General features: G+C 35.5%; 1 protein-coding gene across 3 annotated transcripts in view; it reads right to left on the bottom strand.

Moving 5' to 3' along the window:
* SNX13 (sorting nexin 13) overlaps positions 1–17,071 on the bottom strand; it is a 135,073-nt gene that overhangs the window by 10,555 nt on the left and 107,447 nt on the right. For 2 of the 3 annotated variants that reach the window (XM_086694898.1, XM_086694899.1), the window contains 4 exons: positions 9,696–9,803; positions 7,434–7,544; positions 2,612–2,773; positions 1,072–1,143 (listed from right to left, as the gene is read on the bottom strand). In XM_086694898.1, coding sequence (XP_086551024.1) covers positions 1,072–1,143; positions 2,612–2,773; positions 7,434–7,544; positions 9,696–9,803 — 453 coding nt within the window. The remainder of the gene's footprint in view (positions 1–1,071; positions 1,144–2,611; positions 2,774–7,433; positions 7,545–9,695; positions 9,804–17,071) is intronic. The other variant, XM_086694900.1, reaches the window with a different exon arrangement.

The following is a 17,071-nucleotide window of genomic DNA, read 5'->3' as shown; positions in this document are numbered from 1 at the left end:
AATCAATCCTAGATGAATGGGGAATCTAAATTTTTGCATGATAAAATAAAAAAATATTTTTAAAGAAAATCATAGGTGATCTCTGTGACCTTTCAGTAGGCACAGATTATATATATACATTACACAACAGGACACAAATCAGAAGATATTCACAATACACAAATACTTATATCTAACAAAGAACCACTATTCAGATTATATAAAGCACTCTTGTTAATCAAAAAGACAAAGACAGCCAAGCCAACAGAAAAACAGAGGAAAGAGCTAGACACACAAGACAAGACACCCAAATGGCCAATAAACATATGCAAAAAGGTTCAACATTTCAACAGTCATCAGAGAAATGGAAACCCACATGAGATACAACCCAAGTGGCTAAAATTTAAAAGACATAACATATTGACTGTTGGCAGGCTATGGAGCATTGAAATTCTCATGCATTGCTGGTAGCAGTGTAAGCAGCACGAACACTGTGGAAAACTATTTGACAGTATCTATTAAAACTGAATTTATGAATACCCTCTAACCAAGCAATTCCATTCCTGGGTATAGACCCAACAGAAATGTATACTTAATTTTTTAATCAAATGACATGTACAAGAATGTCCATAGGAGTACTACTCATAATACAACAAATAAATTATACTATATTAACAAAATGGAATACTGTAGGTCGACAAGAATGAAGAAACTACAATCACACAAAACAACATGGAAGAATATCACAATGTTGAGCAAAATAAGCCAGACTTAAAGGAGTACATACCTTACTGTTTCATTTATATAAAGTATAAAAGCAGGGTAGAAGTCAGGATAGTGATTATCCTTGGTGGGGAGAGGATAGTGACAGGAAGAGAGCATTAGGGGCTTTCTGGGGTATTAACATTCTGTTTCTTGTTTAGAGTGATTACATGGACATGTTCAGTTTGTAAGAATTCATCAAACTTAACACATATAATATATACACATTACTGATAGGTATACATATTATACTTTGTTAACAAGTTAAAAAGATTTGCCAAGTATGATTTCAATTACAGTTGAGTACTACCAAAAACAAAATTAACTCACAGTATCATCAAGTTGAGCTGAGACCCGACAATGTTCAGGATCTGAATCAGTCTTAGGAATTAAAGGAGGCACCTAACGTTTAAAAACAAAAACAAAAACAAAAAACAACAAAGTAAACACACTAAAGAAGACAGTGAAAGAACACAATACAATAATCAATCAAAATGAGCACTAAGCATAATAATAGTGTTTAATTTTATTTTGGGGACAATACATAAGCAAAATTTACATAGTATTAAAAAGTATTAACAATCTACAATTAGAAACCAAATGTTAAAGTGTGATTACTTCTTTACCAAAAGATATTTTTTCCTTTAAAAGAAAAAATGGACTTTTGAGTTGGAAGGGGAGATTATTTAGTCAAACTCCTATACTTTTTAGAAGAAATTAAAGCTAAGAAAGGTTAAATGATTTAAAAACCAAATGTTCGTAGCACAGCCAGGGAACAAAATTCCAATCTTCTTTCTTTTACCATAGGGAGCTTAACAGTATATTAACAAGCTTAAAAAATGAATTAACCTGTTGTTAGATAATATAAGTTATGGGGAAAATGGACAAATTATCATTTGTCAGCATGACAGGAATCATCAAGATTACCTATAACCCCTTCATGTTACTAGTAAGGAAAAGGGACCTGGAAAAGCTCAGTGAGTTCTGTACAAAGTCATATGGGTAGTTATCAGCAAGACTGGCACTGGAAAATCCTCATTTTCAGTGTTAGCATTATGTTCCCATGATTAGAAACAAAGATAAAGCATCAGAGAAAGTATGAGAATAAATAGAAAAGTATGGATTGAGATACACATTATTTTAGGAGTTGTCTCTTAATGAATTTCTGTTATTTAAATATACATACATACATATATATATGATAGATATTAGTTAGATCTGACACATGATCTAACAAATAGAAAACTCTAATAGTTACATCCTTTCTTTTATAGTCTTGATCATATCCTTAAACAAGTAGGTCAAAATTATAAAAAGTATAAATGAGAAAATAACAACCTATTTGGTCTGCTACCTGTATTTGCTAATGTAATGAAAAAGTTTCCTAGGAAACTCTTCTAATACCACTCACTGGTATATAAAAATAAGGTATAGCCTCAGAGATAGATAACTGTGAGACTTTTCCTCCCTCTGATCTAGCCACTTGATCATGTGAATCAGGAGAAATTAGGCTTTATGTTTCCTGATGAATACTAACATAGCTAATTTGCACAATAGCGCTTACTTGCTTTGTTTTAGAATAGCATCATAAAATAAAAACGGCATAATAGAATATAACAGTATAAATAATGTTAACATTACTGGCTTTTACAATTCTACCACAGCAGAGCTTGAGGAATGACTGGATTATAGAGTATCCATTTCTGATAAGAATTTATTCTCTTTAGTTTTTTTTATTATTTATAAGACTATATGTCTAGAAGACTGTGGACTTCTGAAAAGAAATAAGGTAAATCTAAGCAGGAGCTCAATAAATCTTAGTTAACTTAAAAATAGTTTGCTGTAGGTATTACTGAAAACATCTTCTTACCTTGAAAAATGATTGCTTTATGTCTTGGCCTAATCTTTCTGACATTTTGCCCATGTTGTCTGACATTTTAGTCATTCCCTCTGCCAAGCTATCAGGGAGGGATTTAACTGCATTTGAAACATTCCTCATAGAATTTCGAAGTGGATTTACAAAAGTGTCCATCTAAGGGGAAAAGATATCATACCATGACTTCATTTTATCAGATTTGTTACTTAACTGAGAAGCATGGGAAAAACAGAATCAATACACAAGAAGAATGCAATCATTTTCTAGTCTATAATATCTCATTATATTTTAAAAGTACAGAACTGTTGTCTTCAAAATGTATGGTCTTAAAGCTGTATTTTCACACACAAATATGATTAAAAGCTTGGGGGTGATGAGGCTATTGCTAGAAAATATAAGCTTTCGCTTATATAAAAATAAAATACACTGTTAGAGATACTAAGTTTGGCTGCCTTATTAAGGAAATCCTGAAAAAAAAAAAAAATTTTCCCAAAGAGAAATTAACGCAAATGGAATTAGCCACAATGTACTTCTGCTACAATTCAAGGCAACAATAACATAGACATTTTGAGGAAACACTGAAAAATAAACAATTAGATAAAATAAGCAGAAAGCTCAAGTAATTAACAACTAAGATCTTTTTTTTTTTTTAAATAAGTTTTAGATTACATTACATGCTGTTTAAATCTATACAGGGAATATGGAATCCTTTAGTAAGACAGAATAGAAGAAGTATAAAAGAAAATGTGATGAGGAACATAAAAAGGAATAATCTCCAGAGGGCTAGGAAGCATTAAAATTGACATTCTGATTATACAAATGTTAGATAATTTCAATTAAGAAAGGGAGAAATATCTAGAAATCAAAATAGCCTACATATGGTACTGAGATTTTTAATAGAAACAAAAAAGAAAAAAGGGACAGAAAACCAAAGTCATACAAAAAACTAAAGAATATTTTCCAGAAAATGTGAGTCACATGAAAACTATTGCAGAAACAAATTATGTTCCCTGAAAAAAAAAGAAAAAGAAAAAGAAAAAGAAAAAGAAAAAGAAAAAAAAAAAAAAAACGAACTCCACTCCATTGCTTCAGGAACACAGCACAATGTTAAGAGATGAGTTCAAGAAGACAAAATTCCTTTACTCTAATGTTTTCATGATTTTTTCATAAAGAAAAACTAGAAAAGATAAAATAAGTACTATTAATAAACAACAGCAAAAAGTGAATTTCAAGAGAACTGTAAAATAACTGGGAGTTTTTAGTTACTCCTTGGATTAAACTGAGCCAATAGCGCTACAGATATGCTTGATGGAATATGCAACATTCAGGAGGGACACTGTCACAAAAGAACAAGTCAGAGAAGAACCAAAGGACAAAAATCAAAGATGAAGAAGGATTTGAAAAACACTACCACTGGTACACAGATACAGAGGTAAAACGGATAAAAAGATGCAACTCACTCTGTGCATGTGCCCTCGTGTGTAAAATTGTGTGTTCTTATATATGTAGCCTCATGCTATCTTAACACTAAACTACCACTGATACTCTTTTAAAGTAACAGAACCTAAATCTATATCATGAGTTAGTTAATAATTATAAATAGTTGCCTGTGCACCATGCTTGACCTACAGAATCCATTTATTTTTCTATCCTTCTTCCTTTTTGCTTTTTAATTTCTGAGGGTAAAGTCCAAGCATCTGTGTTGGGGGTGCGGAATGGATAAACTAGGGGGATGGAAAAACCTCCACAAATGATTCTGATGTCTAATCCTGAAAAAAACAGAATTTTAGAAGCATAAAAACAGAGTCCATCACTTATGACAAGGTTTCCAAAAACAGGATATCTCTTAAAACATGCTTAAAACAAACAAACAAACAAATGTGTAAATTACCAAGCAGAGGAGTGAATTATGGATTGCCATCATAAATGTACACGTAGCCTGACTTACCAAAAATGTTGCCTATTCATTATCACTTCAGATATGTGTATCAGTAACAACACAAATTAATTTTAACTTAAATTTAGCTCCCTAACTATAGCTTAAAATGCCTCATACCATGATGTAAAACTGGATAGAGGGGTGCTTGGGTGGCTCAGTCGGTTGAGCATCTGACTCTTGATTTCAGCTTGGGTTGTGATCTCAGGGTTGTGGGATTAAGCTTTGTGTCAGGTTCTGCACCGAGCATGGATCCTGCTTGAGATTCTCCCCTCTCCGTGGCTCATGCTATCTCTTTCTAAAATAAAAATAGGGGCGCCTGGGTGGCTCAGTCGGTTAAGCGTTCAACTTCCACTCAGGTCATGATCTCGCGGTTTATGGGTTTGAGCCCTACATCGGGCTCTGTGCTGACAGCTCAGAGCCTGGAAACTGCTTCAGATTCTGTGTCTCCCTCTCTCTCTGCCCTCCCCTGCTCACACTCTCTCTCTGTCTCTCAACAATAAATAAATGTTATAAATAAATAAATAAATAAATAAATAAATAAATAAATAAATAAATAACATACAAATAAAAAATAAAATAAAATAAACTGGAAGAAAGATAACTGTGTGCATAAAGGAAGACTGTTACTTATCTCTTCCTATGAATCGCCTGCATGTCTTGCAAGGCTAGACAAATTGTGTGACGAAGTTAATGTGTTATAATGTATTATTTCTCAAGCTCTGAGAGCCATGGATAAAATGCTTGCAGATGATTTTCTCTAATAGCTATTTAATGTCCAGTAAAATATAATAAAGGAAAAAATATTAAATTATAATTTAGCCAAAAAGGATATGTAGCTGAAAAACCTCTAATTCTTGACATGCATAAGATTATTTTGCCAATCTAAAAGAGGTCAAGATGAACTTGGTAATTACCAACATGATTTATCAAAAATGTATGTTACTAAGGATTTCCAGAAATGATTTGGAAGGATCTTTAAACTCCAGTAGTAATATTTTTAAAAAGTGACACATAGCTGTTTGGATATACAACATATATGTGCTTTACACACACACACACACACACACACACACACACACACACACACACACAGACGCTACTATGGTTGATAAAAAAGAATTGGGTAGGGAAGCCTGGGGGGCTCAGTCGGGTGAGTGTCTCACTTCAGCTCAGGTCATGATCTCACGGTCTGTGGGTTCGAGCCCCACGTCTGGCTCTCTGCTGTCAGAGCCTGGAGACTCAGATTCTTTGTCTCCCTCTCTCTCTGCCCATCCCCTGCTCGCACTCAGTCTCTGTCTCTGTCTCATTCTCTCTCTTTTTTTTTTTTAACGTTTATTTATTTTTGAGACAGAGAGAGACAGAGCATGAACGGGGGAGGGTCAGAGAGAGGGAGACACAGAATCCGAAACAGGCTCCAGGCTCCAAGCTGTCAGCACAGAGCCTGACGCGGGGCTCGAACCCACGGACCGCGAGATCATGACCTGAGCTGAAGTCGGCCGCTCAACTGACTGAGCCACCCAGGCACCCGTCTCATTCTCTCTTAAAAATAAAATAAAAAAAAATTTTTTTAAAGAATTGGGTAGATCTGATGTAATGTTTCTTTTATCTCAAAAAAAGCTGTCATCAATTCATTAGTTTATCTTAAAATTGATACAATCTTAAGAGAGCATATAAGGTAAACATCAAAAAGATGGAACACCAGAAGGAATCTCTACTGATTCAGAGTTGAAATTTCCACTCAATCATGTCAATCATGAAATACAAAGACAATCCCACCACATCCCCTCCTTCCGACATTGTAAGGTACATAATATGGAGCTTGTTATTATAACACTCCACTTAAAAATCTTAACATCCACTTGGACGTTAAGACCCAACGCCCTAGAGTAATCATAAAAGTTCTGATGCTTAATTTTTACTTATTTTGTACCAATTTCTTCATCTTCTAAAAAAAAAAAAAGTCTTTTCGGTGGGGGTGGGGGGAAGGAGTGGCAGGGAGGTTGTGGGTTTTGTTTTTTTTTTCATTTTGAAATAATCTGAGATTTCTGAAAAGTTGCAAGAGTATATAGAATTCCTGCACATTATTCACCCATCTTTCCCAAGTGCTGTGACTTCTCCTGTTATTACTGCCACTACTACTACTAAGAACCAACATTCATTCCGAGGTTACTGATGTACCAGGTGCTATAACACATGGAGTATCACATTTGATTCGTACAACGCTTCAAAACGAGAACATCTTCATTACTTGAGAAAACTAAAGGACCAAAAGGTGAAGTAACATATTGCAAGTCATAGCTACTAAATGGCAGAGTAAGGAGTTAAACCAAAGACTAATTCCAAAGTCTGTATTCTCACCTACTAAACTATCTTGTCCAATTTCAGTAGTCATTTATTGTCTTAACCTATCATCTAATTCCAAGTGTACGGCTCATATTCTTTGAAAGGCATTTAAAATAATAAAGTTTTCACTCAAGGGACATAAATACGTTCAGGAACATAAACTATTTAACATTTTTTCTTACCCTTATTCCACGTATAAGACATTTTCCTCCCAGTAAAAGTTCCTTCTCAAGTTACTGAAAAGCTTGTGACCTATCTCAGGTAAACCTTCCTTATTGCATTATTTCAAAAAATCTTTTTTTCTTTTTTCAAGCTCCTGTTAGACTTTAATCTACATGTAAAAACAGGAGTTTATACTTATTAGGAATACCTATCAATAGTAAGTTTACTAATGCATAGAAGATAAACATGCCACGAAGTATTTAAGAAAATTTTCTGGTTTTAAAACATACATATACAAATTTATTTTGTTTTATTTAAAAAGAAAGTATGAAAACGGACCTATAAAGAAAACCAGTGTAATAGTCTGCTTACCTTGCGAGCAAAATCCCCTTTCCCTTTACTGTAGGCTTTGTTCTCAAGGAAATCATACACATAATGAGCCAAAGCTGGGGATGCTTTCATCATTTCAGGAGTTAGTAGTAACTAACAGGAAAAAAATGGTATCTTATATTGATATGGTACTGGAAATTTACTCCTGTCTATAATTTTATCTGTTAGAAAGTTAAGAATATACAGAATTTTAATTCTGTGCTTTAAAAAACACAATTATACAGTTTATAAATAAAGTCATCAATAATTCTATTATCATTAACAGTTTGGTGCATATTTTCTCATTGTGCTATTTTTGACTTTCAGTGCATCTAATGTCAAAGCTGTCCAAATGGATTTACCACAGTAGTCCTCCCTCTCCATACCTGTGATAAAGTTTAACTTATAAATCAGGCACAGTAAGATATTACCAACAGCTAAAAATAGAACAATTCTAATAAACTCTAACAAAAGTTGTGTGAATGTGGTCTCTCAAAATATCTTACTGTCCCCATCCTTTTTGTGATGGTAAGAGATGATAAAATGCCTACATGATTAGATGAGGTGAAGTGAATGACAATATGCATGTGACATAGTATCAGGCTACTAATGACCTTCTGACAATTCATCAGAAGGACGATCTCTACTTCTAGACCACAGCTGGCCATAGATAACAAACCACAGAAAGCAAAACCATGGATAAGGGGAGACTCCAGTAGTCCATTTTCAGGCTTTACAGTTTATACTATAAAGATCCACAACAGTAAACTATTATGTTATTCACATTCTAATTCTAATGTTAATATTAATAGAAAGTACATAAAATAATCCAAATAAAAACTCTGAAGCATCATAAAGAAGCACGAAAACAAAATACGGCCTTCACAACTGTTAATGACATAACCTACTACTTAGTTCCTTCAGTGGAAGGTTTTGACATACATTGAGTTCATTAGATGCAATATATACGGTACAGCCACTTTTAAAAGATTCATTTAAGGAGCCAGACTTGGAAGAAGGTAGTTATCTTCTATATCTAATAATTGATATAGATTTTTACGCAATTAAAGCTAGTACATTAAAAAAATCAAAATGTTTGACAAGAGTCATACCAATCATTTCCAACGTTCAGTTTTAAGTCAGAAGACAAAGGTAAATATAAGAGATTATATGCTTTTACTATCCTTTCAGGAAATAATAATGCCATGGAATTACAATTATGGTTATAAATAAACCAAATCGAACTTATAAATGCTTTTATAAATGTGTAAGAGAGAGAGAAACTTTCCCAACAAAATATCCAGTATAGCATTAGCTAAGTTTCACTAAATACTAAGGCAGGGTCAGTAAACCTTTCATAAAGGTTCATATAGTAATTATTTCAGGTTTTGTGGCCCACTGTGTTTGCTGAAACTACTCAACTCTGCTGTAGTAATGTAAAAGCAGTAACAGACGATAATAAACTAAATGGATGGCTGTGTTCTAATAAAACTTAATAAAACATGTGGTGAGCTAGATTTGGTCTGCAGTCTGCCATTTGCTGACCCTTGTTCTAGAGGATGGAGTGGGGATCTAAATAATAGAACATTATATACCTGGGCTGAGGCTGGGTCTACTAGTAAACCTTTGCAAATTATTCATTGGAATAAAGAACTATAATGTAATATCATTATTATATCTGGCATCTGGGTACCCATGTCTAAAACAAAGTTACTTCTGGGAGTCCTAACAGCTCATGCAGTAACCTGTGAGACAAATTTTGTTATTTCATGACAGAAATCTATAAATCTAAGATACTACATGTCAGAAACAGTCCCTTGAATCTATTCCTCCCTTGAACTATCCTATAATTTCAGAAGCCTTAGACTCATTATGGACCATAGGAAGCATTTATCAGGAATGAAAATCTGCTAGCTTTGGATACACCTTGAAGAGTTACTATCCACTGAATTGGAAACATTAAACTGTTTGGTGTACCATCAAACACCTAGACTTTACAGTAATGTAGAAAAGATAGGTGTATGCATCTAACCCTGAACACACAAAATCCCGATCACTCAGTGTCCAGAAAACTTCTTCATCAATAAACAGAGAAATAATGTTGATAAATTACTGCGCAGACTGCATGTCACATTGGACATGCTACTCAAAGGTGGTATTCTATTCCACTATTATATTAAAACATTACTTAATAAAGAAAAATCTACTCTATCTATACGCTATATCAAAATAAAAATCCATGAGTAATAATAAACAAGGACTTACCTGCAAATATGCATTTAGATCCTTTTTTCTCTTTTCTAAAAAATCTCTATCCATATTATTAAACGTCTTTTTACCAGGAAGCTTCAATATGCTTGACAGATTTTCAAACTAGAAGATAAAATACATTCAATAATTTTAGTTTTATAGTATTTTTGAAAAAGTATTTTCCAAATAACAATCCTCTATTTATCAAAAGCATCTTTAACAGATTATTTTGCAATGCATTATACTAAGCAAAAATAAGAAAATATGTCCAAAACACAGTAGTAATGCTATTTATTAATAAAGGAGTATTTTCAATTAAGAATGACAAACATGAATAACTAATAAAGATGGGTGTTGTCCACATGGGATTTCATTTTAAAACTCCTGATTTTGAACAGAATTATCAATACTAAAAGGTTTTAAAAGTGTTTTCTGGGGCGCCTGGGTGGCGCAGTCGGTTAAGCGTCCGACTTCAGCCAGGTCACGATCTTGCGGTCCGTGAGTTCGAGCCCCGCGTCAGGCTCTGGGCTGATGGCTCAGAGCCTGGAGCCTGTTTCCGATTCTGTGTCTCCCTCTCTCTCTGCCTCTCCCCCGTTCATGCTCTGTCTCTCTCTGTCCCAAAAATAAATAAACGTTGAAAAAATAAAAAATAAAAAAACAAAAGTGTTTTCTTTAACATTTTGACTTACGAATAAAGTAATAGCAAATATATTTTTAATGATCAAAGATCCATGAGTTTATGGCTCTTTAAGAAATCTAACAAATCTTTTTTACTATTAATGACTTTAAATCAGTTAATCATTGTAATAGCTATTAAAAACAAAAGGTAATTTCAAAATACAGATTACAATTATACTACAACTCTGTATAAAAACAATTATAGTGTAACACTGATACTTCTTCCCCACCAAACACATGAGAAATGAACTCAAAGATTACTAAGAAAAAGCCTAAGAGCCATTAATATGTATCTTATCTTTATAAAGCCACAAACACAAAGTATACACGCTCTAAGTCTAGCATTTATAGACTTAACATTTAGGCACACCTTCAAAGATCCACATATACAGTACTCTGCTGTGCCTTGCTAAAGCACAAATTTTAACTCTACCAGGGGCTAACAGAGTGTAAGAGCAAAGTCATTTAGCTAGTGACTAAGCCTGGCCAGCAGTCTAGTAATTGAAATTTCAAGCAATCTTAGTGTCTTTCCCATGTGATACATGCCCTGAAGTGAAACAAACTTTCTAAAACCATTCTTTGTTTAAAAACATCAACAATAATGGATCTATAGAGAAAATTCATTCCTGGTGCAGATGTTAAAGAGGAAATGAAAAGATGCAGGATGATTTATATCTCCAAACTGAAAGATTCAGATAATTTATTTTATTTTTCAATATTTATTTATTTTTGGTAGTGCAAGTGGGGGAGGGGCAAAGAAAGGGGAACAGAGGATTCAAAGCAGGCTCTGCACTGACAGGCTGACAGCAGTGAGTATATGCAGGGCTCGAACCCACGAGCCGCGAGTTCATGACTTGAGCTAAAGTCAGATTATCAGCCTCAACCGACTGAGTCACTCAGGTACCCCATTCTGATAAATTTTTAAATGGAATGGCAAATCAGATAGTTGCTTGACACTATAATGTGAATAAGTTCATTGTATGTTATACATGAAAGGTAAAGGCAACTCTTTTGCCTCAACAAAGGCAACCCCCCCCCACAAAAAAAAATCAACAACAACAAAAACAAAAAAAGGAAACATGCAATTTACAGGGAAAATGTTATGCTAGAGTGATATTCATAAATTTGTTTGGCCACAACAGTATTAAAATAGGTCCTCATTAGATCAAATGTCCAGTGGAGAGCTCCTGGTTTTAAGAATTTTTTTTTAAAAATCATACCTTATGGAAATAAATTTTTTCAAGGGGTCCTAAAAATATTTAATTTTCCAGAATATTACTTATCTACATTATCCTAAACTACTGATTTATTTTTAATATAATTTATTGTCAAATTGGTTTCCGTATAACACCCAGTGCTCAGCCCAACAGGTTCCCTCCTCAATGCCCATCACCCACTTTCCCCTCTCCCCCAACCTCTCAGCAATCCTCAGTTTGTTCTCAGTATCCAAGAGTGTCTTATGGTTTGCCTCCCTCCCTCTCTGTAACTTTTTTTTCCCCCTTCCCCTCCCCCATGGTCTTCTGTTCAGTGTCTCCAGATCCACCTATGAGTGAAAACATATGGCATCTTTCTCTGCGTGATTTATTTCACTTAGGATAACACTCTCCAGTTCCACCCACATTGCTACAAAAGGCCATATTTCATTCTTTCTCATTGCCACATAGTATTCCATTATACATATAAACCACATCTTCTTTATCTGTTTGTCAGCTGATGGACATTTAGGCTCTTTCTCTAATTTAGCTATTGTTGAAAGTGCTGCTATAAACATTGGGGTATATGTGTCCCTATGCATCAGCACTCCTGTATCCCTTGGGTAAATTCCTAGCAGTGCTATTGCTGGGTCATAGGGTAGATCTATTTTTAATTTTTTGAGGAAACTCCACACTGTTTTCCAGAGCGGCTACACCAGTTTGCATTCCCACCAACAGTGCAAGAGGGTTCCCATTTCTCCACATACTCGCCAGCATCTATAGTCTCCTGATTTGTTCATTTTAGCCACTCTGACTGGTGTGAGGTGGTATCTCAGTGTGGTTTTGATTTGTATTTCCCTGATGAGGAGTGACGTTGAGCACTTTTTCATGTGTCTGTTGACCATCTGGATGTCTTCTTTGGAAAAGACTCTATTCATGTCTTCTGCCCATTTCTTTACTGGATTATTTGTTTTTTGGGTGTGGAGTTTGGTGAGTTCTTTATAGATTTTGGATACCAGCCCTTTATCCAGTATGTCATTTGCAAATATCTTTTCCCATTCTGTCAGTTGCCTTTTAGTTTTGTTGATTGTTTCTCTTGCAGTGCAGAAGCTTTTTATCGCCATGAGGTCCCAACAGTTCATTTTTGCTTTTAATTCGCTTACCTTTGGAGATGTCTCAAGTAAGAACCTGCTGTGGCTAAGGTAAAAGAGGATTTTTCCTGCTTTCTCCTCTAGGGTTTTGATGGTTTCCTGTCTCACATTTAGGTCCTTTATCCATTTTCAGTTTATTTTTGTGTATGGTGCAAGGAAGTGGTCTAGTTTCATTCTTCTCCATGTTGCTGTCCAGTTCTCCCAGCACTATTTGCTAAAGAGGCTGTCTTTTTTCCATTGGACACTCTTTGCTGCTTTGTCAAAGATTAGTTAGCCATACATTTGTGGGTCCAATTCTGGAGTCTCTATTCTATTCCATTGGTCTATGTGTCTGTTTTTGTGCCAATACTATATGGTCTTGATGATAACAGCTTTGTAGTAGAGGCTAAAGTCTGGGATTGTGATGCCTCCTGCTTTGGTTTTCCTCTTCAATATTACTTTGTCTATTTGGGGTCTTTTGCGGATCCATACAAATTTTAGGATTGTTTGTTCTAGCTGAAAAGAATGCTGGTGCAATTTTGATTGGGATTGCACTGAATGTGTAGATTGCTTTGGGTAGTATTGACATTTTAACAATATTTATTCTTCCAATCCATGAGGATGGAATGTTTTCCCATTTCTTTGTGTCTTCTTCAATTTCCTTCATAAGCTTTCTATAGTTTTCAGCATACAGATCTTTTACATCTTTGGTTAGGTTTATTCCAAGGTATTCTATGGTTCTTGGTGCAACTGTCAATGGGATCAGTGTCTTTATTTCTCTTTCTGTTGCTTAATTATTGGTGTATAAAAATGCAACCAATTTCTGTACATTGATTTTGTACCCTGAGACTTTGCTGAATTCATGTTATCAGTTCTAGCAGACTTTTGGTGGAATCTGTCGGGTTTTCCACATAGAGTATCATGTTGTCTGCGAAAGGTGAAAAGTTTGACTTCATCTTTCCCAATTTTGATGCCTTTTCATTTTGTTGTCTGATTGTTGATGTTAGGACTTCCAACACTATGTTAAACAACTGTGGTGAGAGTGGACATCCCTGTCACGTTCCTGATCTCAGGGGAAAGCTCTCAGTTTCCCCCACTGAGGATGATATTAGCTATGGGCTTTTCATAAATGGCTTTTTTAAATTTTTCTTTAACATTTATTCATTATTGAGAGACACAGAGCATGAGCAGGGGAGGGGTAGAGAGAGGGGGAGACACAGAATCTGAAGCAGGCTCCAGGCTCTGAGCTGTCAGCACAGAGCCCAACATGGGACTTGAACTCACAGACTGCAAGATCGTGACCTGAGCCGAAGTCGGTCGCCCAACCGAGCCACCCAGGCGCCCCAGCATAAATGGCTTTTATGATGTTTCTATCCCGACTTTCTTGACGGTTTTTATCAAGAAAGGATGCTGTATTTTGTCAAATACTTCTTTGCATCTATTGACAGAATGATATGGTTCTTTTCTTTTATTAATGTGATGTATCACATTGATTGATTTGCGAATGTTGAACCAGCCCTGCAGCCCAGGAATGAATCCCACTTGATCATGGTGAGTAATTCTTTTTATATGCTGTTGAATTCGATTTGCTAGTATCTTGTTGAGAATCTTTGCATCCATATTCATCAGGGATATTGGCCTGTAGGTCTCCTTTTTTCTGGGGTCTCTGTCTGGTTTGGGAATCAAAGTAATGCTGGCTTCATAGAATGAGTCAGGAAGCTTTCCTTCCATTTCTATTTTTTGGAACAGCTTGAGAAGGATTGATATTAACTCTGCTTTAAATGTCTGGTAGAATTCCCCTGGGAAGTCATCTGGTCCAGGACTCTTATTTGTTGGGAGATTTTTGATAAGTGATTCAATTTCTTCACTAGGTATGGGCCTGTTCAAATTTTCTATTTCTTCCTGTTTGAGTTTTGGTACTGTATGGGTGTTTAGGAATTTGTCCAATTTCTTCCAGGTTGTCCGGTTTGTTGGCATATAATTTTTCATAGTATTCCTTGGTAATTGCTTGTATTTCTAAGGGATTGGTTGTAATAAATCCATTTTCAATTGTGATTTTATCTATTTGGGTCCTCTCTCTTTTCTTTTTGCAAAGCCTGGCTAGAGGTTTATTAATTGTGTTTATCTTTTCAAAAAACCAACGCTTGGTTTAATTGATCTGTTCTACTGTTTTGTTTTGTTTTTGTGATTCTATATTGTTCATTTCTGCTCTGATCTTTATTATTTCTCTTCTTCTGCTAGGTTTGGGGTGTCTTTGTTGTTCTGCTTCTAATTCCTTTAGGTGTGCTGATAGATTCTGTATTTGGGATCTTTCTTATTTCTCAAGATGGGCCTGGATTGCAATGTATTTTCCTCTTAGGACTGCTTTTGCTGCATCCAAAAGGGTTTGGATTGTTGTATTTTCATTTGCATTTGTTTCCATATATTTTTTAATTTCTTCTCTAACTGCCTGGTTGACCTATTCGTTCTTTAGCAGAATGTTCTTTAACCTCCATGCTTCTGTAGGTTTTCCAGACTTTTTCCTCGGGTTGATTTCAAGTTTCCTAGCATTGAGATCTCAAAGTGCACATGGTATGATCTCAATTCTTTTATATTTACTGAGGGCTGTTTTGTGACCCAGTATGTGGTCTGTCTTGGAGAATGTGCCATGTGCACTCGAGAAGAAAGTATATTCTGCTGCTTTGGGATATAGAGTTCTAAATATATCTGTCAAGTCCATCTGGTCCAATGTATCGTTCAGGGCCACTGTTTCTTTACAGATTCTCTGTCTAGATGATCTGTCCAGTGCTGTAAGTGGAGTATTAAAGTCCCCTGCAATTACCACATTCTTATCAATAAGGTTGCTTAGGTTTGTGATTAATTGTTTTACATATTTGGGTGCTCCTGAATTCGGTGCATAGACATTTATAATTGTTAGCTCTTCCTGATGGATAGACCCAGTAATTATTATATAATGCCCTTCACCTCTTGTTACAACCTTTTTTAAAGTCCAGTTTGTCTGATATAAGAATGGCTACGCCAGCTTTCTTTCGATTTTCGCTAGGATGATAGATAGCTCTCCATCCCCTCACTTTCAATCTGAAGGTGTCCTCAGATCTAAAATGAGTCTCTTGTAGACAGCAAATAGATGTGTCTTGTTTCTTTATCCATTCTGATACGCTATGTCTTTTGATTGCAGCATTTAGTACACTTACATTCAGTGTTATTATTTAAAGATACGGGTTTAGAGTCATTGTGTTATCTGCAGGTTTCATGCTTGTAGTGATGTCTCTGGTACTTTGTGGTCCTTGCAACATTTCACTCACAGAATCCCCCTTAGGATCTCTTGTACGGCTGGTTTATTGGTGATGAATTCTTTCAGTTTTTGTTTGGGAAAATCTTTCTCTCCTTCTTTTCTGAATGACAGGCTTGCTGGACAAAAGATTCTTGGCTGCATATTTTTCCTGTTCATCACACTGAAAATTTCCTGCCACTCCTTTCTGGTCTGCCAACTTTCAGTGGATAGGTCTGCTACTACCCTTATGTGTCTACCCTTGTATGTTAAGGCCTGTTTATCAGAATCCTCTCTTTATCCTTGTATTTTGCCAGTTTCCCTATGATATGTGGTGAAGATTGATTCAAGTTACGTCTGAAGGGAGTTCTCTGTGCCTCTTGGATTTCAATGCCTGTTTCCTTCCCCACATTGGGACATTCTCATTTATGATTTGTTCAAGTACACCTTCAGCCCCTTTCTCTCTCTTCTTCTGGAATTCCTATGATACGGTCATTGTCCCGTTTCATTGAATCACTTAGTTCTCTAATTCTCCCCTCGTGATTCTGGATTTTTTTCTCTTTTTCCATAATTTTATCTTCTAATTCACCTATTCTCCCCTCTGTCTCTTCAGTTCACACTGTGGCCACCTCCATTTTATTTTGCACCTCATTTATAGCACTTTTTTAATTCATGATGACTCTTGATCTCTGTGGCAACAGATTCCTAAATTCTTGTTCAGTTATGCTGCTTGTATCTGTTTTGATCAATTTTTTAGCTGTCATTTCTTCCTGGAATTTGATGAGAATTCTTCCATTGCATTATTTTGGCTAGTTTTCTGTCCCTTATGAATTTTAAAAGCTTGTCATGTGTGCTCTACATCTGCGATCACTGCTATGTTAAAGGGGGTCATACACTGTCCAGGGTCTGGCCCTTCAGGTGGTGTTTTGTGGAGAGTGTTACTTTCTCTCTGTTGTTGTGACTTTGGTTATTTTATTTCCCTACTCGTAATGATGTTTTGGACCCTCCACCAGGTGTGGTTTAATTTTTTCCTTGAAATAGCCCTATGGCCCCTCAGGTTGTCCTGGTTTCTCCCTGGTAAACTTAGTTTCTTTTCCTCCCAGACTCTTGGGGTTCAAA

The sequence above is a fragment of the Puma concolor genome, chromosome A2, assembly GCF_028749965.1.
Source record: "Puma concolor isolate L17-30 chromosome A2, mPumCon1.1.hap2, whole genome shotgun sequence".
NCBI lineage: Eukaryota > Metazoa > Chordata > Mammalia > Carnivora > Felidae > Puma > Puma concolor.
Note: the sequence above shows the minus strand (reverse complement) of the source record. Positions and strands in the feature narration are given on the sequence as shown.